Source organism: Lepidochelys olivacea (genome assembly GCF_965140295.1).
Source record: "Lepidochelys olivacea isolate rLepOli2 genome assembly, chromosome: 2".
Lineage (NCBI taxonomy): Eukaryota > Metazoa > Chordata > Testudines > Cheloniidae > Lepidochelys > Lepidochelys olivacea.
The window spans coordinates 242110881-242137496 of record NC_140412.1 but is presented as its reverse complement, the minus strand read 5'-3'; the positions used below and the strand labels follow the sequence as shown (position 1 = coordinate 242137496).

At 40.7% G+C, this 26616-nt stretch overlaps 1 protein-coding gene across 5 annotated transcripts in view; it reads left to right on the top strand.

Moving 5' to 3' along the window:
- The window catches only part of NRP1 (neuropilin 1), a 133572-nt gene that overhangs the window by 54266 nt on the left and 52690 nt on the right, over positions 1-26616 (top strand). For all 5 annotated transcript variants that reach the window (XM_084620233.1, XM_084620236.1, XM_084620235.1 and 2 more), the window contains 4 exons: positions 1240-1421; positions 6508-6735; positions 15571-15726; positions 19748-19914. In XM_084620233.1, coding sequence (XP_084476359.1) covers positions 1240-1421; positions 6508-6735; positions 15571-15726; positions 19748-19914 — 733 coding nt within the window. The remainder of the gene's footprint in view (positions 1-1239; positions 1422-6507; positions 6736-15570; positions 15727-19747; positions 19915-26616) is intronic.

Genomic DNA, 26616 nt, shown 5'->3' with positions numbered 1-26616 from the left:
AATATGGATGAGACAAAAAAATACACCACCTTAGGCACACAAAAGCTTTCCAATGTCTCAGCCTCTTTATTATTAGAAATGGGCCCAAAAAAATATGTGCATACAGAACACCACCACATTTTAGGAAAGGTTGAATCTGGTTCTGTAAGTGGCAGCTGTTCTCTGTCTCTACCAGGGGCTGACACAAATCTCCAGAATCATCCACCAATGAGCCTTTGAAATCCTTGGATCTGGGCCAAGTCCTGCAGCTCAAGGCTGTTCTTGATTATTCTTCTCTTTATAAGGCTCAGGCTTGCCTGTTGCTGAGCCCTTTAACTCCACTGAAGTCAGCCTTGCAGAATCAGGTCCTTGAAGATGACAAATCTAGTTTAGAGGACTGAGAAACTTTGTAGCACCACTATTGTCCCCAGACAAACATTTGCTATTAATCATTATTGTACACTGATAATGTATGCAGGAATCAAGCAGATATACAGAGGATAAGGACCTAGTCCAAAGAGTTCAGTGATCATATACTATATGAATATGAATGTTATAACAATACATTCATTTAAACCAACTCAATTCAAATATCTAAACAAGAATATGTTAAAAAAAACACTTTTGTCTGAAGGAAATCAAGTGTTATAATTAAAGTGTGGATTGTAAGATTTGCTCAGTTTCTGTCCAACTGACATGGAAAATGACAGATTTTCTGCCAGTGGTCTGGAACATAGTGGAGTTTTCAGCTAAATCAAATGTTTAGGGATTCATTTATTATTCTGTGGCCATATATTTAGAGGGTAGTGTACAGAAATCAAAGTATTGTTCATAGAGAGCGCCAGCCAAAGAGACATTTTGAATTCATAACAGAACTTCACAGTTTGAAAAGAATGCTATGCATTATGTATTGATAACACCACCATAGACAAAGGAACACAATTTAATAATACAGAATTGTGCTCATGAGATTTCCTTTTTTTTTTTTTTTTTTGTTAATTGGTTACTTAAGCTGACATTGTCTGCAAGCATAATGGACGCCATTCTTCCTAATAGTTCCATGTTGCCAGATGATGTCTACAGACATGATGTAGTCCATTTTAATTATTTCATTTTGCTTACATCTCTCAGCATAATGCAGTTTCCAAGCAGGCTAGCATTTTTCTTGATTATCTATGTTGTATAGCGATGGTTTCTAAATTAATTAAATCTCTTTCTTTCCTGGAAGTTAAAAGTTTCTTTCTTCCATTTATCCATCAGGTATGATTACGTTGAAGTGATTGATGGAGATAATGCAAATGGCCGCGTATGGGGAAAGTACTGTGGAAAAATTGCTCCCGCTCCTCTGGTGTCTTCAGGACCATTTCTCTTCATTAAATTTGTCTCTGATTATGAAACTCATGGAGCAGGATTTTCCATCCGCTATGAAGTTTTCAAAAGAGGTGAGTAAACTATTCATTATTATGTAGCTCATAGACCATGGTGTTTGTTTTGTTTTCATGGAAACATTGATCATAGTTCTTGAGAACAAAAGGAAGGCTATGTCTTTTGAAAAAACAAGAATTTGGTTGTAGATTAAAGTTTTATTGCTAGTGTCATCCACACACTTAGAGCAGGTTGTGAGCTGGTGTAAATTGTCATTTCTCCAGTGCATGAGCTCCAGTTGAGGATCTACACCTCTAAATCCAATCTGATAGCCTTCAGCGGCATGTTTTCTACAAAGTTGTTTATTTAGATTTTTTTTTAGTTGTTGATTTTCTTTCTTTGTGTTGACTGTCATCCTATGATGTATAACGTTTCCACCTTATCACACTGTAACCTTTGCAGTCCCTTGCTTATTTGGTTAGTGCTTTGCTCTGCATTCCCAAAAGATATCCATGGGCTCAGAATGGACCTAGCTACACATGGCCAGCAGATGATGGAAGGATCAGAATAGTGTCACTTTCAGCATTTGTTTTTTGGAGGCAGGGGAAAGAGGCAGTTCACACTGCTTTCAAGCACATCCTGGTGGCTGACTATATAAGAACTTCAGTAAAGGCTGCCAAGCATGGGCAGCTGTATGTACAGAAGAAAACATCTGGGAGAGAAACTACCCAGGATTAATAGGCTCAGCAAAAGGCCCCCACTCTGATCAGCTCATTTGCTGAGTCACGGGCTGTAGGATGGTGAGATCATTTTTGGCATACACCTTAGCTGTAGTTGGATGGAGATAGATAAATCACACATTAAGAAGCCAGGAAGCCCCAGACCAAAACTGGATAATAAAGGCATAAATACACAAACAGTGTTACTTTGTAGGAAACAAGGTTGTCTTTGACAACATAAGTATTTGGGGCTAGATTTTCAAAGTTCCCAAAGCTCAGAATTTCAAGCGCTCAATGCCCTTAAGTGAGACCCACATTTTCAAAAAGAGCTCTCATTTATGCACCTAAGTCAGGGATACATTTTTAAATGTGCTTAGCACCCAGGAGCTCCTATTGTGGCTCCAATGGCCAGATTTTCAAAAGAATTCAGCACCGAATGCGTTGAGCTCTTCTGAAAACCTGGCCACTTATTCTGGTGCCAGAATGGGAGCTGACCTACTCTGAAAATCTGTCCCTTAGATTTTTAGTGCTTGCCCCCTTCCTCTCTTTAAAAAGAGTTAAAATGCAAGTGCAAGAAAAAGCAACTGCAAAAATGACCTGTGAAACAAGCTGTTTTTGAAAGTGAACATTTTCAGATAGACACCTTTTTCATAATAGTCTAGTGACAACACAGTACACTAACAAGAATATTGCATTTATTTCCCCATGTGATCATTTAAATCTCACACTGATATGCATTAGCTGTGTTAAGGTAACATTACAAATAACATTTTATATACACAGAAGTCAGGACACTCAAAATTATGGCTCCCAAAGCAACTTTAACTCTGGTTGATGCTACATATACCTAATATTAAAGCACAAAAGTTATCACCTTCTACAGAGGTGGAAAATATTACATATGTGCTAAAGGTATGAGTTACTGTTGCTGTGGGAATATGGATGTTGAATTTCCTGACTTTTGCACAGTTAGTATCTCCCAGATAATATTAAATTACTGTATATATTAAATGCATAATCTACATATTTAGTAAGTAAATAAATAAATACAATGCCAAATAAAGCCGATCAGTATATTCTATTATATAGATACCTACTAACATGGCCAACTTGACCTTATTACTCAGGCACCTGCCATAAGACATTCTTCTCAGCTCCACAGACATGAAAGGAAATTCCAGATAAAAGATCCAGACCCCAACAAATATAGCATAAATGTCATATGTGGTGCCAAGCTTCACTGCAATACACGTGGGGATAGCCATGAACAATACTTTGCTGTGCGCCTCTGAGGGCATCCCCCAACTCATTAAAGTTATGTTACCCCACCTCTACAACACAGTTAGGGCTAATTTTTAAGGTGGTATTGCACGGGCTCTATAATCAGGGACCTGCTACTCAAATCCTAAACAGAGAGACTTACCCTCAGCAGCAGCAGCCACAGAGAAGATTCAGACACACCCCGTGCTTGGAGTCTGAGATTTTATATATGACAGGAGGATGAGCAAGGGAGTGATGTTGGGGAAGGAGGTGTTGCCTGATAGCCAGGATCTCAAACTAAGGCTTGGCCTGCACTGGAAAATTAGGTTGGTTTAACTACATCATTCAGGGGTGTGAAAATCCAGACCCCTGAAGAGCATAGTTAAGCCAACCTAATTTCCCATGTACACAGCGCTAGGTTGATGGAAGAATTGTTCCATCAACCTAACTACTGTCTCTCAGGGAGGTGGATTACCTATGCCAATGGGACTCCCCGCGCCTCCCTGTCGGCCTAGGTAGTGCGTCTCCACTGAAGCGCTACGGCTACAGCTGTGCTGCTGTAGCATGTTAACTGTAGACAAGCCCTAAGAAGCCAGCTGAGAGCTCTGAAATGAAGCTCTCAGCCAGGAAGGACAGGGGATCATCATGCTAAAGGACATTCCCTTCCCAGGGCTGGGCAAATGACGTGCAAGTGGGTAGCAGAGACGTCTGGTATCCTCTCTCCCTCTCTCTTTCTCTCCCTCCCTCTCACACACACACAATCACATGCACAACCTCCCCAACTCAGAACTGGCTATTCATTGGATGCCTCTGACAAAGCCCCTTATCCCTTCCTCCTCCCGCCCCCTCTCCCATATTCCCCCAGTGTGTCACTTCATGGAGTCCACTACAGCCTCAAAGCTGGTTTAACTCCTGTAGTCCCTGTGCAGGGAAAATAGAGGATCAGGATCTATGGAGGGCATATTGATGAGGGGTCTCATTTGAATGAACTTTGTGCCCTTGTAGCATGTTGGTTTGAACATGCTCAAAATGAGTCAGGGTACTGCTGAGACAGAGGTGTGAGGGTAAGTGCCTACCTAACACTCCTTCATCTCGCAGGTCAGGATCTGGCTCCTTATTTTTAATACCACAATAATGACAATGACTTACATTTGATATAGCACCTTTCATTTAGATTCTTGGGGGGTCATAAAGCACTTTACCGAACAAAGGCATACACAAAAAATATGGCAGCGTAATGCATCACCTGTCAGCTGAAGAGTAGCAACTATTTAACAGCAACCACAGCACTACACAACAGTGTATGAGAGGGAGTGAAGATGAATACTCTATACCATTGAAACTGGAGAGGGAATTTTAATTTTTGGTAAAATGTAATTTCCCAGACTGGAATTGGCCATGCCACTGGGGCTTCAATATCAGCATTCTTCCAAAATGTGTCATGACCCTTTTTAAAGGGTGTTCAGGACCTGAAATTAATATCTAATGTTTGTGTCTAATTAAGGACTGAAATAGCTGAGCTAACCCTCCAGATCTACCTATCTCCTAAATGTTGAGTTTACTTGCAGGGTTGCCAAATCAATGTGAAATTGTATGTTTTGCATCATTTTCAAAAGCACCACTTCTTATGATGTGATGGGTATTCATATACATATGTATGCAACAAGCCAGATTGTTTACAGTAAACAACTTAGGTTAAGGACTGGAAATTCTCAAAGGTTCCCTTACTGAGTTTGCTGACGACATTCTCCCAGGGAGTAGAGCATCCTCATGCGGATGAAACTGGGGGTTCAGCACCCAAAATCTGCACACTCCTCAGTTGTCATACAGCATTGATATTAGGTGACTTCTATGATGTGACCAGGGCCATCCACATGCATTTGTGTTGGCTGTTTGTTGCCTGTGGTCCTTACCTGGCTTCATGGCAAAACAGCTCCATCTGGCTTCTGCTACCAGACTCCCAAGAAAGCCGCTGTCCCCACCTTCCCCTATCCCAATCTCCATTAAAAGCGGGGGCAGGGAAGCTGCTATGTTCGTGTAAACCATGCTCACTCAATGTTGTGCTCTGTCCCCCTCTAGTGATGGCTAGGCCACTTAGAGATTGATAAGCCTAAAAGAGAACTGGCTGTTTTAATACCAACAGTTGAGGCTCATGCACTAAGATCCAGATGTCTCATGTTTGATCTCGATTGCCCACAACTCATCCAGGGGTACCAGCAGTACATTAATATGGTGAGAAAGTTGTGTAGGCAGTGCCTGAATCCCACTCTCAACACACCTGCGGAGCTGGAATCCTGTGGAAGGGTTTCTATGGGATATGAGGAATGGAGAAATATGGCCTGCCAGCAAGAGACCAGATAAGGATTTTGTCCCCTACATTTATGAAGGCAGATGCGGTGATCTGGCCTTTTATATTCACCCCATTGTCATGCTTTGCTCAACCAACAACAGTTTTTGGAACACCAAATTAAGCCAAGACTGGTACTTTGGGGAAGGTTAATGTGTCAACATTGATATTAGGTGACTTCTAGCAACACTGCCCGTAATCACACAGTTTATCATGCCTTCACTAACAGCAACACTTTACTGGTGCACCTGTGTCAACACCACTCAGAATGAGTCACTCACCCTTGGTACATGTACGAATTACCTTTCACATTTAGTTTGTCAAAGAGGCATAGGTCACATCTGGCAGAGTTACTGAGTCACTGCTCTAGGAATCTGAAACCACTACTCCCTCTACTGAATTCACTCACTCGCTTTTGTAAAACATTCTATTTCACCAATAAAAGGCTGTCAACCTTAAGATTTAAAGATTTAAGCTTGAAGGGGCTATAATTATTTCTCTGGGGCTCTGTTGAGATTTCTGCAGCTTACTCTTTCATTGTTCCCACATGACTTCGTATTTGTCATAATTTTTTTTTCTAGAGCTGGCACAAGTTTTCATATTGCTCTGCACAGATTGAAAATTGGAGATCACACAATAAATGTGAATTACATTTTAATACCTGACTATCAATAATAGGAACAAGCTGGCTGGATGATTAATACAGTGATTAAAATGAGGTGTTTCATTGAAAAGCCACTTTGCTGTTAGAAAGACAAAATGACCTAATTTGTTTTCTAGTTAACCAGCTTGCTTTGTAAGATAGTGCTAAGTTAAGTATTTTTTTTCGTCACACAGGACCTGAATGTTCCAGAAACTTTACTTCACCAAGTGGAGTGATAAAATCTCCAGGATTCCCTGAAAAATATCCCAATAGCCTTGAATGCACATACATTGTCTTTGCACCAAAGATGTCAGAGATTATACTAGAATTTGAAAGCTTCGAACTAGAACCTGATTCAAATCCTCCTGGCGGAGTGTTCTGTCGGTATGACCGATTGGAAATCTGGGATGGATTCCCCGAGGGTAAGAGAAAAATGAGCTGCAGTATATGGAATCATTACTCCACAGTGAGCTCCAGAAGGCGCATTGTCATATTTTCAAATATTGTATTACAGAGGGTCTTCATTTGAGTTAAACAAAATGAGTTGAATTTAAGGGGTGGGAAAATACACTTTAATTGCACACAATACAGCACATAACTAGCACAATACAGTGTGCATGGTGTTTTACAAACTGTCCTTAATGTCAAATAATTGGTTTAGGGTCATATTCTGCCCTCAAATACAACATGAGGAATAATGGTCTCAAGTTGCAGTGAGGGAGGTTTAGGTTGGATATTAGGAAAAACTTTTTCATGAAGGAGGGTGATGAAGCACTGGAATGCGTTACCTAGGGAGGTGGTGGAATCTCCTTCCTGAGAAGTTTTTAAGGTCAGGCTTGACAAAACCCTGGCTGGGATGATTTAGTTGGGGATTGGTCCTGCTTTGAGCAGGGGGTTGGACTGATGACCTCCTGAGGTCCCTTCCAACCCTGATATTCTATGATTCTATGCAACTCCCATTAATTTCACCAAAGGCAGAACTGGGCCTTCTATGCTAAAATAATTTAGACACTTATTGTGCACCCAAACTTTGAGCACTAATTCAGAGGGTACATGAGTATTATATGATGATACCCTGCAGTTTGCTGCTGCTGTTGCCTTGAGTTTACTGGAGTTTAACATCAAGTTTCCCTTAGGTTGAGCACTTCCCCTTAGGGTGCACACATCAGAACTTGACAGTCCTTAGGAATCATACAAGCAGTAATGTGCAACCAACTGTTCTTGATGCCTTTTACAAGCTTTTTTGTGTGTGCCATAAGCATCTAAAGAGAAGCATTTTTCAGTTGTCCTTTTGCCTCTGTATTTTCTAACTTAAAGCCAAATACACCAGCATGGAACTTGTCTCACTGTATAATGCAGTAACAAGAGCTATTGCCCAAAAATTTTCTATTGGTTTGATACCCTGCTTTGAAGGATGTTTTCTCTGAGTTTATGAACAGTAGCAAGTAGGTGTTTGACAAACCATTAATACTGTACAGTAATAACATTTTGTGTTAATGGAAACATTTCACATTTGAAACCCACTTTAGTAACAAGTTTAAGGATGTGTGGTTCTCCAGACAGATCTATTTTTCACCACAACTGGGTTTACACATTTGGGAAACAGTGCTATTTTCATAAAAGCTTTTGTTCCCGCTACAGCAAATGTATCTGTTTTTTAATGTGTGTTTGTATATTTCCTCTTGGTTTTGGGTGTAATAGGTTTATCACGGTTCTCTTAAACACTTTCCAGTAAATATCAAGGGAAGAGTCAAAAGAGTAGCTGACAGACTATTCAATATTTAATTCCTTAGTTGGGAAAACAGAATTGTAACAATATTATAACAAGTCTGGAACAGTTAATAATAGGCTTATTTGCATATAGCCCAAATCTTTCCAGTCTAAATTCCTGTAGAATTTTAATTTAAACTGACATGCAAAAAGAAGATCCAATCAACCAACTTATATGGAATATTTTCAGAAAGAAACACATTATTATTAGTGTCAAGGGGTTTTCAAAGTGATAATTTTCTGGTTGAAGAAAATGATTGAGCCAAACTGAAGAACAATTAACAACAAGTGTTATCAGCCTTCCAGTTTACCCATGGTTCAAAATGTCTCCTCACATACATTCGGTTGAGGGCTGTGATAGTTTTAGGAACTTATTTGAAACATCATTCATAGATGGATGATTCTTCAGCCAGCAGAGTTTATCCTCCTTTCTTTCACAAAATATGTATAAAGGCTGAAGCTATTTTTGCTATTAAAATTATTATTTATGATTTATTTGTACTGCAGTACATTTTTGAAACCCTGGTAAGATCCCATTGTTCCAGGCTGTGTACAATTGTGTGGTAACAAAGCAATCTCTGCCTCCAAATGTCTAGGTAAATGACAAGACTCTGCAGACAGATGAGAACAAACGCACAAGGGTCGATTTATGTGGTATTTTAACATAGGTATTATCTGAAAAAGGTGTTTGGGAAAACACAGTAATTACAGTTGTATGCACCTAACCCAAGCCCTTCAGCAACATATGTATGGTTTGTTTTGCATATGATAGCAAAGGTTTTAAAGTGGGTTAAGATACATTTTTAATGGAAATTTATGGGGCAGTTTTGTGGGAAATATTATGGGAAATATTTGTAGCTGCAGCCATAGTTACAGGTTTAAGTAGACAGCTGCCTAGGACATGATGCATAAGAGGACATCAGACTAGAACTGGGACAGTTTATGGCACTAGAGCCGGGTGGGAACTGGATTTTCCATTTTGCAGGAAATTCCGGGATTATATTTCCCCCCCCACTTTGAAAGGGAACAATTTGAAATTTCCCATCAAATAAAATTTCAAAAGAAAATTTGTTTTGGGTCAATCAAAACATTTGGATAAAATCCCAGTGCTTCACTATAATATCAGTGTAGTACAGTATAGTATAAAAAAGTATGCCATCATAAAGAATTGAAATGAAAAATTGTTTCAAAATAGAAAATTGAAATGATCTATTCTAAAAAGATCAAACAGAACATTTTGACCATATCAGAATGCTCTATTCCGATTTTTTTTTCAAAATAAAGTGTCATCAAAATTGACATGCCTGTGAAACATTTCACTTTTGATGAATTGGTATTTTCCAGTGGAACAACCTTCTGTTGGAAAATTTCTGACCAGCTTTAATGCTCACTCTTAAACAAGCTAGTCTCAAAGTGGAGTTTCAGACCAGCTGCACTTCTATACCCCTCCAGCAGCTTGATCCTGGCAGGTGATGAGCATTCTGCAGGTGCTGATCTGACCTCAATCCTGCAAAGCAATTAAGCATGTGCTTATCTTTAAGCATGGGAGTGACTTCACTGACTTCAAAGGGATTTCACTGGGGAAGCTTATGTGTTTACATTTAAGCATGAGTTGTAAGTGCCTTGCTGGGAACAAGGCCAGAATGCTTAGCACCCTGCAGGATAGCACTGTTTCTGCAGAACTGTGTGTGGTGGGCATCTTTTGGTCTCAGGTGCTCCTCTCTTTAACACAGCAGCAGTGGGTGCAAACTATTCTGGAGAATATCTGGAAACTAAAGTCAACCCTTGCAAATGACTGAGCAGACTCAGGGCCATCTTTTTGAAGGAGGAAGTGACCCAGGGCACTGAGTGGGTTAGTGTGAGCAGGGGAGCTAAAGAGCAGTGAGTCAGTATGTGATTTTGTGTTGGTGTCTTTGCCTAGGGCACAAATGTACCTAAGCCAAACCCTGGCTAAGAGCAATCAATTGATGACTTCTAACAAAAACAGTTCCCTCAACACCATGAAGAGCTGAGGGCATGAACTGCACATATTCATCATGCACATTTTTTTTTTTGAAGCTTTATGGATTGTCTTCTAGAAGCTCAAAAGCAATTTAAAGAAGTTTGCGTATGTTTCGAGAACCACAGGCTAAGCATTACAGCTCTGGTCAATACCACACATGTGTGCCCTAAATTATAGAACTAAAAACACTTTGCTATCATTCACATCAGTGCAAATGAAGGATGCCATTAATCTAGCTGCCTTTTTGTTGTTGTTATTGTGGTTACTCTCTATATTGGTGATAACCTTTTAAGGAATAGTATGTAACAACTTATATTTGACTATTGCATGTGCTAGGACAGGTGTTCCTTTTTCAAATACTATTAAGCACCCTAAACACTAAATTATATGTAAATGTTTAGACAATAAAAAACCCGACTATCCTGTGAAATACTTTATATTAGGCTGTCAAGTGATTTAAAAAAATTAATTATGATTAATTGTGCGATTAATCATGCTGTTAAACAATAATAGAATACCATTTATTTAAATATTTTTGGATGTTTTCTACATTTTCAAATATATTTATTTCAATTACAACACAGAATACAAAGTGTACAGTGCTCACTTTGTATTTATTTTTATTACAAATATTTGCACTGTAAAACATAAAAGAAATAGTATTTTTCAATTCACCTCATACAAGTACTGTAGTGCAATCTCTATCATGACAGTTGTAGAATTATGTATAAAAATAACTTCATTCGAAAATAAAACAATATAAAACTTTAGAGCCTACAAGTGCACTCAGTCCTACTTCTTGTTCAGCCAGTCGCTCAGACAAATAAGTTTGTTTACATCTGCAGAAGATAATGCTGCCCGCTTCTTGTTTACAATGTCACCTGAAAGTGACAACAGACATTCACTTGGTACTGTTGTAGCCAGTGTTGCAAGATATTTATGTGCCAGATGTGCTAAAGATTCATATGTCTCTTCATGCTTTAACCACCATTCCAGAGGACATGCGTCCATGCTGATGACAGATTCTGCTCAATAACAACCCAAAGCAGTGCAGACTGTTCCATGTGCATTTTCATCATCTGAGTCAGATGCCACCAGCAGAAAGCTGATTTTCTGTTTTGGTGGTTCAGGTTCTGTAGTATCCGCATCAGAGTGTTGCTATTTTAAGATATCTGAAAGCATGCTCCACACCTCCTCCTGCTCAGATTTTGGAAGGCACTTCACATTCTTAAACCTTGGGTTGAGTGCTGTAGCTATCTTTAGAAATCTCACATTTGTACCTTCTTAAAACAAACAGCATGTGCTGGGTCATCATCCGAGGCTGCTATAACATGAAATATATGGCAGAATGCAGTTAAAACAGAGCCGGAGTCATACAATTCACCCCCATGGAGTTCAGTCACAAATTTAATTAACACATTTTTTTAACAAGCGTACTCAACATAGAAGTATGTCCTCTGGAATGGTGGCCAAAGCATGAAGGGGCATATGAATGTTTAGCATATCTGGCATGTACATACCTTGCAATGTTGGCTATAAAAGTGCTATGGGAATGCCTGTTCTCACTTTCAGGTGACATTGTAAATAAGACGTGGTCAGCATTATCTCCTGTAAATGTAAACAAACTTGTTCGTCCTAGCGAACAGCTGAACAAGAAGTAGAACTGAGTTGACTTGTAGGTGTTAAAGTTTTACATTGTTTTGTTTTTGAGTGCAGTTATATAACAAAAAAAAATCTGTATTTGTAAGCTGCACTTTCATAATAAAGAGATTGCACTACAATACTTGTATGAGGAGAATTTAAAAATACTACTTTTATCATTTTTACAGTGCAAATATTTGTAATAAAAAATAAATATAAAGTGAGCACTATATACTTTGTATTCTGTGTTGTAATTAAAATCAATATATTTGAAAATGTAGAAAAACATCCAAAAATATGTAATAAATTTCAATTGGTATTTTATTGTTTAACTGCGATTAAAACTGCCATTAACTGCAATTAATTTTTTTTAATCACGATTAATTTTTTGAGTTAATCACATGAATTAACTGCGATTAATTGACAGCCCTACTTTATATGCCATACAGTATACTTTAAAAAACAGATTTTAATGTTCTTTAAGGTGGCTAATTAATTTACACTTTAAAATAGTATTTTAAGATGGCTATCACTGACACATTTTTCCAGTGGATTTAAGCAAGATATGAATTTGGCCTCTTGGGCCAATGTGAAAGGCAACCATAAAGTATGCAACATTGAGATGAGCCTGATGGCCTCAGGGGAAAATAGTTCAGCTCAACATCTCTTCTGTGGCTTCATCTGTACAGAGGGAAAAAGGAAGCACAACTAGGAATAGACATTCTAGTGAGTGTGTTAAACCACTAGGCATGCACTGTGAATGCTGAACCCCGGCCATGTACATACTCAGAACATCTAGCTTTAAATTGGACTGGGCAGAACCAGTGTCTGCATTTTAGGATGGTTCTGCAAAATAATGTTTTGCTGCCCCTCCAACCCTTTAGCCTAAATGTAATGAATTCCTTTCCACTATGATCACACCAGTCCCATGCAGACTAGCTGAGAAAGGAGGCAGGAATCTCAAGGACAGATAGAGCACTGGCAACCAAGTGGGCAAATCCAGGGAGGGCTTGCACGGATGCCTCTGCTCTGTTGGCAATGTCAAAACTGGCCTCTGTTGAGTTTAGTTCAATTCCAGGGGTGTATCTACACTTCAAACTGGGGATGTGATTCCCAGTTTGAGAAGACGTATTCACACCAGCTGTGGTTGAGCTACGGCTCTAAAAGTTAGATTGTAGCTATGGCAGTGTGAGTGACAGGAGGGGCTAGCCACCCTGCGTACATGCCTCTGGTCTCAAATGGGTACATACTTGGGGCAGCTAGCCCTTTCCAATGCTCATGCTGGCACAGCTTACTCTATTTTTAGTGCCCTATCTTGATCAGAGTATGTGTCTTTGAGCTGGGAATAACGCCACCAGCTCAGAGTGTAGACATACCCCAAGTGACACACATTTGGACTAGATCCTCATGTGGGGTGCTAACAAAATTACATGAATCTTTATTGCTGGAGGCTACAAACAGATTTCTAGGCCTAATCTCCAGCAGGCTATCGTTCTAGCATCAGCAGTCCAGAATTCAGATGCATTCTTCTGTCTGGATTTTGGGAGAGCATTCTCTGTGTTGAAATGTATGTATTCCTTTGCCACATACATCATAAGTGAGAATTTGCCTGCTCTCTCCTGAATGGGAAGGATTAGTAGGACGCTACAAGAAATAGAGACACATTCCATCCTAATAAGCAATGATATTGTCTCTTTGGATTATTGTTCAAGCTGTTTTCTCCACAGTACATTATTTGTTGTGGTGACTCTTTATACATTATTAAGTAATTTATTCTCATTCTGAAGTCTGCAAGACTTAAATGGGAAAAAAAGCCCTCAAAGTATGGTAGGTATTTATATAGGAAGAATAAGAACCTCTATTTAATCTAGTTCTGCTAGGATCAATATTGCATTAGTTCAGTGTGTTAAGGCTTACATGTTGTGTAAGAAAATTCAGTACCTCTTTGTATCACGTTTTGCAGTGCTTTTGGCTCCTGAATCTACAGAGCTATCAAAGAGAATAGCACTGTGATATCTAGAGGCAATATTCAGAAGAATGAAATGCAGAATTAACAAGTATGTTTTAAAAATTATAAGCCAGTGAGTCACGGTGAATCTTAAAGTATGAGTCTACTTTAAACAAAGTTCTCTTCTGTTTGCCATTTCAAAGGGTCCTTCCCTGCAGGAAACGGGGGAGGGGACCTCTGAGTGCCATAACATGGAGGCCACATCTCTCCTGTTCTCTTGTAGTCTTCAGCAAAGTCAGTGGCTACAGTGATCAAAGGCCATAGTGGGAAGGAGCAGGGTCACAGCTGTTTGCCCATCCGAGAAAAAAAAGACAACAAAGGGTCAAGCTGTATTCAGACTGAAGAGATTTTGTTTTTTAAAGAGTAGTACAGCTAGTGCTCTAGAAGAACAGCTTTCTCATTTCAAATAATAAGATCATAAGTGGTTTCATGGTTTCCAGGGCAGGAAAGAATTCAATTTATGTCCTCTGCAGCATGTTCCATTACATCCATACATCCAGAGCAGCCATGGTGAAAAAAGGGTCTGAGTTGGCTGGTGACTATTATTTTAAATGTGATGGCATTGCCAAGGCAACTGGAAGCTGATTCTATAAGAGACTGTGGCCAGAAGATAGAGAAAAAATAAAACCCTATATTGGCAGAAGGGACTACATCATCTAAGCTGCTTCCTTCTGGCAGCAATGGCCTAGTAGAGAAGCGTGGCTGGCAGTGAAGGTTATTCCAAGTGGAAACTCTTTTATTTGCTGGCAAAGCCCAGTAAGTTTCTAGAGAAATTATGTTAGCTGATGCTTTTCCTCGCATATTTAATAATTAAGCTTCGTAAACGTTTTAAGTTTTAAACTGAAAACTAACCAGACTTCCAACAATGATGATGCTGGGCAGTGTGTTAATTTAGTTCTGGAAGGCTGAAGGTGTGGGTTTTGTGGCCTGCCAGTATTATAGGTAAGTTTTTGCAGAGTATCTAGTACTCTATTCAATGTTTGCTAGCAGAGATTTGTCACTATTCAGCAGTTTATGGCTCTATCCAAGAGGGATGCACAAGTACAGGAAGGCCTTATATATTGGCTGTGCGGTAGCCAGATTAGTCAAGGGGGGAAATTGTCACACTTGCACAAGCCAAGCAGGAAAATATCAGGATTTGTTTTTTAACTTTCAAACTGTAATGAATATCTCTAAGGAATTCAGGTGGGGGAAATGTTCATACTTCATTTTTTTTTTCGTTGCCAGTGTCTGGGTGAAGGGAAGAAAATCGCTGCTAGAATCTGTTAAAAGCTTAAATAGGAAGAGACTCATTGATCACTATGTAATGGCAAGAGAAAAAACATTTTTCTAAATTTGCTGAAAAACTAATGACAGGTTGCCTGCAAACCTTGGGCAGTAAGTGCGTGATTCTACAAGGTGGTGAGTGGACTCAGTGCCCTTTACTTTAGGAAAAATTCACATTGTTCAGCACCTTGTAGGCTGGGTTTGCAGACTAGGCCACTCAGAGCCCCTTATTATCAATAGGTGCTTTAATCGCATGTCAATATTTCTGCTTCTTTGTGCATGTAATTTTGTACATCATTGCCCATGACGGACCACTTTAAAAACTGTACCTTTTGAAAAATCTAGCCCTATATTTAGCTTTATCTGTTATCTGGAACATTGTACCAGCGAGATTATTATGGCAGGATGAGCAATTTACTGTTCATTACTAAGCTATTGAAGAGACAGTAATTTTAAACTGTTGCAGGGACTCCCTATTTCCTGCTGAGGGATCTCTTCGGTGGGCTATTGTATTGACCCTTATTGTTGTAGGAGAAAGGTAGGGAACTGTTATGCTTTGTTTCTTTTCAGTTGGCCCCCACATAGGGCGTTATTGTGGACAGAACACACCAGGCCGAGTGCGCTCTTCAACTGGAATCCTTTCAATGGTTTTTTATACCGACAGTGCGATAGCAAAAGAGGGATTCTCAGCAAACTACAGCATCTTACAGAACAGTGTCTCAGAAGGTCAGTGTTTATCTATCCTGCAGGGCTTTGTGGTAAATATTCTGTTATGTCTTCTTGCACAATGTATGCCCTATGAAACATTAAAGAAGCCTTACATAATAAGGATGTTGGGATTTTTTGTTTTGTTTTTAAGCAGGTAACCTTTGAATATCAATGTGAGGAGAAGACACTTCCTCATGGTTTTATTTTTTAATAAAGTCAAAAAGGCAGAAGAATTGTTATAAATAACTAAGATGGAAGAGTAAACCTGGGACTGATGAGCAGTGGAAGCATTGCACTGAAACAATGAAATATGAACAAGGCTTGTACCCTTCAAAAACTCATATTCTTCTTTTGTTACAAGGAGTGGGCTTTGATGATCAAGTTCCTAGGTGAAAAGCACTGATTTACCATACATTGCCTTCCTCAAACCATATCAAAAGAAATCTTTTGCATTATTCTGAAACCTGTGACAGATTTCTCTCCCAAATGTCAATCTCAAATCTCTTCAGTGCTTACCTTCACAACACAGCCTGAAATGTTTAATGGAGACCTCACATTACACCACAGCATTGTAGACTTCCTTGTTTGGTTTGAACTTAAAACAAAGGGACCTCTTAGGTTTCAGGCCTTTTTAAATCAAACCTCTCCTCTTTGTCCCAGCTAATGAGGTCCAAACATTAACCCAGAATGAATGTAACACTCCCTCAAAGATGAATGAAGAGTTACCTTGCATAGGGTGAAATTCTCTCCCTTCTGAATGTGAAATCTAAGTAAATGGACCAAAAGCCAACCCAACCTGCAGGGAGGATATAAAGCACCCTACTCCACCCCTTAGACTGGAGCTGTGGCTTCTATCCCTGTACACGCTGAATGTGGGATATTCTGGCCACTTGGTGTATGTTGTTTTAGATTCATTGGCCTCTTACTAAGGTGCAGGAGATGTATCATATCCCTGTGCCTCTGCTCCACAGCCACCTTCCTTCTGTTTATGGAACCACTGTTTTAGGAACCTTCTACTATCGTGGGTTAATTTTACCCTTTAAATACAGTGCAGTCAAAACGTTAGGGCTTGTCTATACTTAAAACGCTGCAGCAGCATAGCTACACTACCTTAGTGCTTCAGTGGAGACATTAGCTACACCGACAGGTGGTCTTCTCCTGTCAACGTAAGTACTCCACTCTATGAGAGGTGGTAGTTAGGACGATGGGAGAATTCTGGGGGTTGTTGATTCTGGGGGTTAGTTTAACTGTGTTGCTCAGGGATGTGGACTTTTCATACCCCTGAGCAATGTAGTTAAACCAGCCTAACTGCCTAGCATGGACCAGGCCTAAGTATGTGTATATATATGCACATTTGTTCACAGTGAAATAGTGAAACCTATTTTTACTGACCACAGAAGCAGATTTCTTGTTTAATCCATGCTAATAGGGTGTGTCTTTGTTCCCTCTAGTGGCTAAACCACATATAGAGTCTGCTACCGGCTCCAAGCTAAGGGAACCGCTCCTTTACCTCAAACAGTCATTACTGCTGTCAGCTGAGATTCCAGGGGCTCCCATAAAGTACTGTGGTCAGGGTCGGGTTAATTTTTTGTGGGCTTGGTGACAAACGTATTTGTGGGCCCCCTTGGGGCATGGTGCTGGGGGGTGGGGTGGTGTCCCTGGAGCGAGGAGCTGGCCAGTGGTAATGGGGCACAGTGTGGCGGGGATGGCCCCGCTCCATCCATCCCAGTGCATGGGCACTGTTTACAACCAGCAGCAGCTGCCAGGTGCACACTGGCCTGCCCTGTCCCCTTGGGGTGAGCCCACTCCGTACACCACACCACCTCCCTACCCAGCATCCCTCAACCGAGAGACACCCACCCCACAAACTCCTATGCCCTGTGTTCCCCAGCTGAAATCCCCTACAGACCCATATGCCCAGTGCCGCCCAGAGCTGCTATGCCAAGTGCCCCCCCCGCCCAGAGACCCTACAAACACACTCCTCACCGCAAATGCATAGCGTCCCACACAAACCCCTCACTGCCCAGCACCCTCCAACGCATACACGCCCCTTTGCCCAGAGTCCCCCTGATGCCCCACTGCCCAGTGATCTCCCCACAGCCCCACAATCACAACTGCACAGCATCCCACACAACCCCCCACTGCCCATTGCCCCAATACACCCAGACTTCCCCCACCCCTCTATGACCAGCACTCCCACACAATCGCCCCCACTGCCCAGGCCCCAAAACACACATCTCTCCCTCCCCCCCCGCGATGCACTCACCAGCCCCACTGGGAGGTGACCATATCTGCTGTGCTGAGCCAGCAGCATGGCTCGGGTCGGTCCAGCCCCTTGGGAGCAACGTGATCAGCCAGGCTGGAGCGGGAGCAGAGCCTGCCCAGGCCAGGCTCTCTCTGGACTCACTTGCCTGGTAGAGCCCAGCCATGCCCCCTCACTCCTGTGCTGCTCCCCCTGCCATTGGCTGAGACTTGCCCAGTCTCTGCACCAGTCCCAGGCATCTCAGCCCCGGGGAGGCGCAGAGGGTCCGACAGCTGGTGGACAGCAGAGACCAGTCAGAGCCAGAATTGCACTGGGGAGTGGAGCAGACCCCACCCCTGGATGCAACCCCCAAGAGCCTGCCAGGCCCGGCCACACCCACCGGCCCCGCGGCCAGGAGTCCTGCCCATCCCGCATAGTGGAGCCCAGCAGCTGGGTGGCGAGCCCCCTACAGGCAAGCAGGACTTGCTGGCTGGGAGTTACTCACACAGCCAGGCCTGGGTGCTGGACTGCCCTGAGTGAGGTGCCAGATCCAGATGTATGGATGGATTAGATAGGTCTATAATGGGCCCCTTCAAAGTGTGGGCCTGGCGCCACTGGCACCATTGTAAACCTGGTACAGACTTTGGTGGCTCAGGATTTGGGGAGAATGTGGTATATCATGGGTAGGGTGACCAGGTGTCCGGTTTTCGACCGGAATACCCAGTCAAAAAGGGACCCTGGTGGCTCCAGTCAGCACCGCTGAATGGACTGTTAAAAGTCCAGTCGGCGGTGCTGCGGCACTAAGGCAGGCTAGTCCCTACCTGTCCTGGCTGACACCGAGCTGTGCCCCGGAAGCAGCTAGCAGGTCCGGCTCCTAGGCGCGGGGGGAGGCCATGGGGCTCCACACGCTGTCCCTGCCCCGAGCACCAGCTCTGTACTCCCATTGGCCAGTTCCCAGCCAATGGGAGCTGGTGGGGGCAGTGTCTGTGGGCAAGAGTGGCGTGTGGAATGAGTGAGTGTAGTGAGTGGGGCATATACCCCACCATGTAAATATGTCTCAATCCTGTCTGGAGTAATTTCTCCATGGCCTAGTCCCCATGGCCCATTCAGCCTTTGGGCAGTCTGTAAAGACTACTAACTAGACAGCCAATTAATGCTAAATTGTCATGGTAATGTTTGTGTCTATGGAGATTGGATGGGGACCATCAATTCATGGAATATACAACTAGTTATCAAAGAAATGGTAACTCCTTTTAGTCATTAAACACCTGGGCTGGATTCAAACCTGGTTTGTTTTCCTCAATATCCCGGGTGTGGGAAGAATAGATGGACTTTGTAATAATACATTTTAAAGTATTTTTATACTTGATTCTAATACATTACCAATTCTCATATATTACAAATTTTGATGTGACTTCTGACTTGTTTGCTCCAGTTCTGTGTGTAATTATAGGTTAAGCATACATTGTTTTATGTTATAAATCCATCCACAGAAGTATTTTTCTATCCTAGGAAAGAGAATTTGATTGTCCTGTATTGAAATGGCTACAATGCTGGGCTAAAAATATTTGTACAGCATTATTATTGCAGGAATTGCCATGACAACTCAAGTGACAGCGTTAAGAATGACACTACAAGCCCAGTACTGCCTCAGTGAAAGTTGCTAAAGAATTCAAAATCACATATTAAAAAAATCTTTAGGTTTTCATATTCAGAACAGGAAAACATGTTCTCATTATCCTGAGACTAAACTGAAATAGCTGACTATAGTAATTATGGTAATTTATTTTTCTTCAGATTTCCAGTGCATGGAACCACTAGGTATGGAATCAGGAGAAATTCACTCTGACCAAATCACTGTCTCCTCCCAGTATAGCACCAACTGGTCTTCAGAAAGGTCCCGGCTAAATTACGCTGAAAATGGATGGACTCCTGGAGAAGATTCCAGTAGAGAATGGATACAGGTAAGAAGACAATACAGAGATAATATTAATAAAACTCTGTGGAGTGCATTCAATTTGGCAATGGAAAATGTAAAGAATATACAAAATAATACAGTAAAATATTTCTGCATAATGTAAGAACTGTAGCAAGTGAATATCTTACATTGCCTGTTATACACACACAAAAAAGACTGACTCCCGAAGGTATAACAAAGAAAAGGTCAAGAAGATTAATTCTTTTGCTTCCTGCGTCTATTGTTTTTTCAGTCTTCTGGGCACAAATAACAGAGATTTTGGTTTAGTGGAAAAGTCAATATTAGTTTAACATACACTTAAAGTGAAATGGTCCAGTAAACTGAGCATGTGCTATCCCTCTAACTGATAATACTTAGAGTTATGTGATACCATGCTTTAATGGACTAGAATTTCACCTCTAAAGGCCTGAATCCAATTCTAGGTTATGTCAGAAATGAAATGAGTTCACTGTTCCCAATCTTGCCCTTAGTAACTATTCTTCCATATCACAAAACAGAACATTCTTTAGTATGACTGGTAATCTTGTTGCCAAAGAACTATTGATATAAGCCCTGGTCCTGCAAACACTTATGTACCTGAGTACTCTCATTGGGTTCAGTGGGACTACTCATGTTTTAAAGTATTTGCAAGATCAGGTCCATAGTTCGCTGGTCACATCGTTCCTGAACAAGTTAGATGTATTCATATTAATTATTGTGGAATAAAACCAAATAAATTCATTTTAGAAGACTAATACTAATATCACACACACACACAAAAATACAAACTTATCTGCATTATTTATTAGAATCTTTTTCACTTCTTGCCTTAATTGTGATCCAAACTCTCTTGCTGACAGCAACAGCCAGACATTTCACTTATGTCAGATTAATAATGCTGTATTTAAGGCTTACAGCAGTTTAAATATGTGGAGCTATCTTTCTGCTTCTGTTGTTTTCCATAGGAAATTACTAACTGACATATAAAAACAATGCATCATTAGCCATCAACAAGAATGTTCACGTTGGTGCTTCCTGTGAGGTTTGCTGTGTGCAAGGAAGCTTAAAAGCATGTTGAGCAGTAGTCAGTAAGGGGAAGCAAGAAAGGAAAATTCTTACATTTCTGATTCTTTGCACACAATGGGACTCTCAAGAGGCCTGCTTAAGAGGCCCAGACATATCCTGAATTGCTGGAAACTTGCTAATTGTAAGTGATGGACTCAGTAATATTGGAATGTGGCAAAAAAGCAGTTGATTCTTATTCCCTTAATTAGCCATAAATAAGAGTTAAAACCCTCCCAATCTTTACCTAAGAAGTAATATGCTTGGTATTAATCAATGCTTCTTGAAATCCATGGAATGTGTGTGGGAAAAGAGTGGAATGCATCAGAATCAAATTTCACGTGTTTCATCTGTTTTTGTGGCTGCCTTTCTTTCTTTCTGTCACTTACGCATTTGTTGCTGCATAATCAAAACAAGCAGTTAATCAAATCTAATTCATGTGGCCTATGTACTTTATTCACTTATAGTAACTATAGAGAGAGAGTTTAATCCCTTAACTGAAGAACTAGATCTTTCCAGGAAAAAGTTTCTTTTTGTTTTATTTTTTAATAACAAAAATCTAACGAAATGTACTCAGTCATAAACTGCTCTAACCTTTATGCTTGGGACAGCTGATGGGGGGGGGGGGGGGGAACGATAGGAGGGTGATGGCTTTAAGACACCTTTCCATTACTCCGAACCTGGCATAGCCAGGGACAGAAAAAGCTCCAACATAATTTAGCGTGGCCTCAGGCTGCAGCCCACGGCTATGCCAGCCAACAAACTGGTGGAGTGCCGTGTGCTCCATACTGGCACACTGTCAGCTGACCTCTCCCAGGCCCTACCTATACCTGAATATAGCCTCAGACAATTTTCCCCATGTGCTAGGGTCTCCAGGGGGACTTATCTCTCTGAAGCAGAATTAATCCTAGAGCCATCTGAGCCAAAACAGCTCCCAGTGCAGGGCTGTGTTTTGTTGACACGATTGAGCCCATAACATAAAATCCTGTTTAAAGATTTGTTACAGTACATACGAAAACTCCACTCAACCTGTATGTTGTAGCGGAGCTCTACATTGCAGGTCTCTGCAATTCACCAGAGAGGGAGAATATGGCTGTGGAAGGAGCATGCAGACAGCACAGATGTACTCACCCAAACTCTGTGGGTCTGTTTCTGAGTTACACTAAGGACCCTTTACACCACTCCAGCAGTGTAAAGAGGCCTCAAAATGATGGCGTGAGGTCGGGAGAAGGAGTGGGATGAATCCATTGCTCCCACCTATATTCTGCAGTGGCAGCAGCCACACAAATTGGCAGCCCAGACAGATTAGCGAGTTGGAGCCGAGGATTCCATGTCTTGGTCCCGCATCCATTTCAGTAGCTAGATTCCTTTTTCATCCCAACTGGCCCAGGAAGTTTGAAATGCAGGAAGAGATAAATGATTGATTTTAAATGATCATATTTATTTATTTAATTATATACTGAGGAACAATGGGCTAGGTGCTTTCCACTAAAATCAGTTGAAGTTGCTGGGTCAGCTGCTCAGCACTTTCAAATATCAGACACCTCAACATGGACTTAGGGACCCATTTGTGAAAATCTTGACTGTTGTGCATTATGATTCAATGTCTTTTGTTAACGCTTGTAATAAACCTGTGCTGCGGGATTTTACCTGAATAAAGCATGGAAATGCTATTTTTCCTTTATATAATGGCCCCAAGAAAGGACATGCATCTGCATGAGAGCTCACAGCTAAACCACCAGCTACATGCTCCTTGCAAAATATTCATAAGTGTCTGGAGAAAGAAAATTCACTTTCTAGAAAGGTGCTTATGTGAAAGATCAAAGCTCCTTTGATCTGGTGGAATTATGAGCTGCCTATTTGTGTGAATTCTATGCAAATATTTACTCACACAATACAAAACGAAAAGGTTCCTGTAAGATACTTCAGAAAAGAACTAGGTAAGTTCATGGAGGATAGGTCCATCAATGGGTAATAGCCAGGATGGGCAGGGATGGTGTTTCTAGCCTCTGTTTGCCAGAAGCTGGGAATAGGCGACAGGGGATGGATGACTTGATGATTACCTGTTCTGTTCATTCCCTCTGGGGCACCTGGCATTGGCCACTGTCAGAAGACAGGATAGTGGGCTAGATGGACTTTTGGTCTGACCCAGTATGGCCGTTCTTATACTGATGACACACAGTAGGAACTCTGGGAATCAGAGAACAGCAAAACAGGCTGAATGATAGATCAGTGTTGAACCTGAAACTAAGTGGAAACCACTTCTCTTATAATACTAGCTGGACAAAAATCCACGGCTTTATGGGACAGATTTTCAAAAATGCATGTATTTATTGATCCATTCACACTTGTAAGGCCCCAATTTATGCATGAACAGTTAGGTGGCTAAGTGGCCATGTCTGCCTTTGAAGGTGGGGGGTGAGGCAGTATCTTTTATTGGACCAATTTCTGTTGATGAGAAAGCTCAAAAATTTGTCTCTCTCACCAACAGAAGTTGGACCAATAAAAGATACCACCTCACCCACCTAGTCTCTCTAATATTCTGGGACTGACACAGCGACAACATCATTTTAAATTCCTGATACACATACGCAAATCAGGTGTATAAATGAGAGGTGTGCAGCTGTACATATGCAAAGGTGTTTGAAAATGTAGCCCTAACTATTAATTTCCTTGCTTTGCCATTCTTTGTATGTGGCAAATACCACTAATCTCCTTTCCCTTCTTTCCCCCTCCCTTCAAGGTTAATATTTTTGCTAAAAGAAAAAATTCAGTTCCATATCTGGAGAGGGACATCTAGAGGGCATATGATATGATTGTTTTCCTTTGGGTGTTGATGTCTCTGGGACCATTTCACTGAAGAAAGTTAGCAAAATGGTGGCTGCTTGTAACATTTAATTGAACAAAGATCTGCATGAATTCAAGCTGTGGACATATGATCTATTCTTCAGTGGGAAAACTAGATTCTCCCGGTGTGCCCATAAAATATTTCTAACTAACTCTTAAGCTCAGCTGAACATCAGTTGCACACCCTCCTGTGCTAAATGAATGCTTTCTTTTATTTTTCATTTTGAAAGTATATGTCAAAAGCTCAGACAAAAGATCAACAGCAAAACTACATTACACATAGCTCTTTCTCCACTTCTTGTTATTCTTTTACAAATGTTTAAAATTTACTGAAATAACATGAACCTAGGGGTGACCATATTGTCTCCAGTGGAATTACCCTGGGCTGAATTTCTTCCAGTGCATTTTAAGTGATGATGTAAATATTTTCTATGAATATACAAATAAAAATGGAAATAAGACATGAAAGGAACACATGACAATGGTTACCAAAAATAAGCCTTAAGTTAGTAACATTCCATTGGACAATTAACTATCTCCTGACCTTAAGCTAAACCTACTTGTTTATTTCACTTACTTGTTTATTTCACTTACTGTTTCACACAGTCAATTTCCATTTTGTAATGAAATAGAATAAAATAAAATAAAATAAAATAAAATAAAATAAAATAAGAACAACCCTTTAATTTAATCAAGGGCAAGATACTGCTGTTGAAATGTGTGCCAGTGTCTCTTATTAACATATCTTTTCAGGGGGAAAATAGTATAGTGTTTCCATTTCTGTAATCTAAACAACAAACACGTTAATAGGTATCAATTACCAAACAGTTCCAGCTCTTAGAACCAGTGAGAAGGCCAGGGTGAGGGTTCCACATCTGGCTTTAGTGAAATCTGTTCCTGTCTGTGGTATTTAAAATTTAAAGAACTCCTGTTATTGTACAATTGGGAATCCTAGGGGAGTACAATGTTAATGAAATCCATAACATTCAAGGATTTTATGACTGCACTTTCAAAACTTTCCTTTAAAAGGGATGGCTGATTTCTGCCCTTGCACCAGTAATTGGATTTTTACAGAGTACATTTAATGTTCACATTTAGGACCTATAGTTACACTGTGTGTAATGTATCACATGAAATTCTTATATTTAAATGATGTTCCTATCTTGTTTTTGAAGCCCTTGAGCAAAAACCAAGCACTCCTAAACATGACAGGCCTTTACATCTCTGAACCTCTGTAATAGAGCTTAGCCACTTCCCTTCAAGGGGGAACGTAAAAGACTACAGTGCTACAAAAAGAGCATAATACCAGAGAGGGTAGGTTAAACAGAAGTCACTGGAGACCAATGGGTGTGTGTGATTTTGAGATTTGTTGCCCATTACTAGTCTCATTGGTGACCTACACTATGAGTAATTCTCATGCCAATACAGTTTTTCAAGCCCTCTATGGACATTTTTTGGATATGTTTACTGCGGAATATGCAAGTTACTATCAAAATATTCCTTCCAATTTCTGTGGAACTATTATTCCTTCCATATAGCTCAGCAGTGATGTGTGAGGTGTGCATTTTTTCTTCTTTCTGCACGGTCAGGCAATGACATCTGTGGGTACATTTCTTATTCCATCCACCCAGCTGGGAAGGAATATCAGTGCAATTTCTTCTTTCCTCCTCCTAGCTGGACAGTAGCTCCTTTGCAGTACAATTCTTCTCTCCTATAACATTTAGCAAGCCCTCTACAAGCAGGTTGCTTGCAGAAAAGGGCACAGCATGTCTATTATCTACACAAGTACTTAGACTGAGCAGCGGGTTTCTGGCCATGGAGCAGGTCCCCTGTTATCCCCCTTTTATCCTCTGGTCTGTCTGTCTAAATTCTTATACCAAACCCATCTCTGTGGCATCTAAGCACCTACTTAGGGTATTCAATAGGCCCGACTATCCTCAGGAGGATCAGAAGACATGATACAAAGTCAGTTTCCCAAGTTTTCTGGGGTTTACATGCCTCTTGTGGGCATGTAAACCTAGGTCTGAAGTAGGGGGGCAAGAACAGACCCCCTTAAATAATACTGAGCCCTCACTAGCCTCCTTTGATTGAGGTATCTATTGTGTATTTACTGCTAATTTTCTTGTGCAGAGAAAATATATAGATTGATTTTAAACATTCTTGTGTACAGTAGTTCAGCAGAATGATAGGGACTTTTGAAATGGAGCTTTCATTCCACATTTGTCTTTATTTCTTTAAATTTGCAGTTATCTATATTCCTATAATATTTATCCCTTTGTAAGTGTGACATAAAAGCATGCAGAACTGATATAAATTGGTGCACAGCAGATTTATTCCTGCAAAAGTTTGAAAATAATTGCATTTCATCATTTGGTGCCTTGGGCAATCATCTGTGTAACTGGCCTATTTCCTTATCAGGTATTCACTTAAAAATACAGTCAGTATTTATATAGGCTGGTGCACAGCACATGAATTTCTTTAACAGGGTTATTCTTACATCAGGCAGTTGTTTAAGTTGGCTTTCCTGAGCAAGCTTATCTAAATGTTTCACACGAATGCTTGGGGAAGTATAAACCAGTGGTGCCTGTGTTTTTTTGTTTTTGGTTCTTTTGGAGTTTGCATTGCAGTGAAGTGCATCATACTACTGCATGAGATAAGATGAAAGCTGGAAAAACTCAGCTTTCAAGTCCTCCCAATCTTTGAAAGGCTGCCTGAGAGCTGAACTTCACAGGCTTTATTGGTGAGCTTTACCCATCGTTAGGGAGTGTATTGACATGAAAGCACAATAACTGTCAATTCT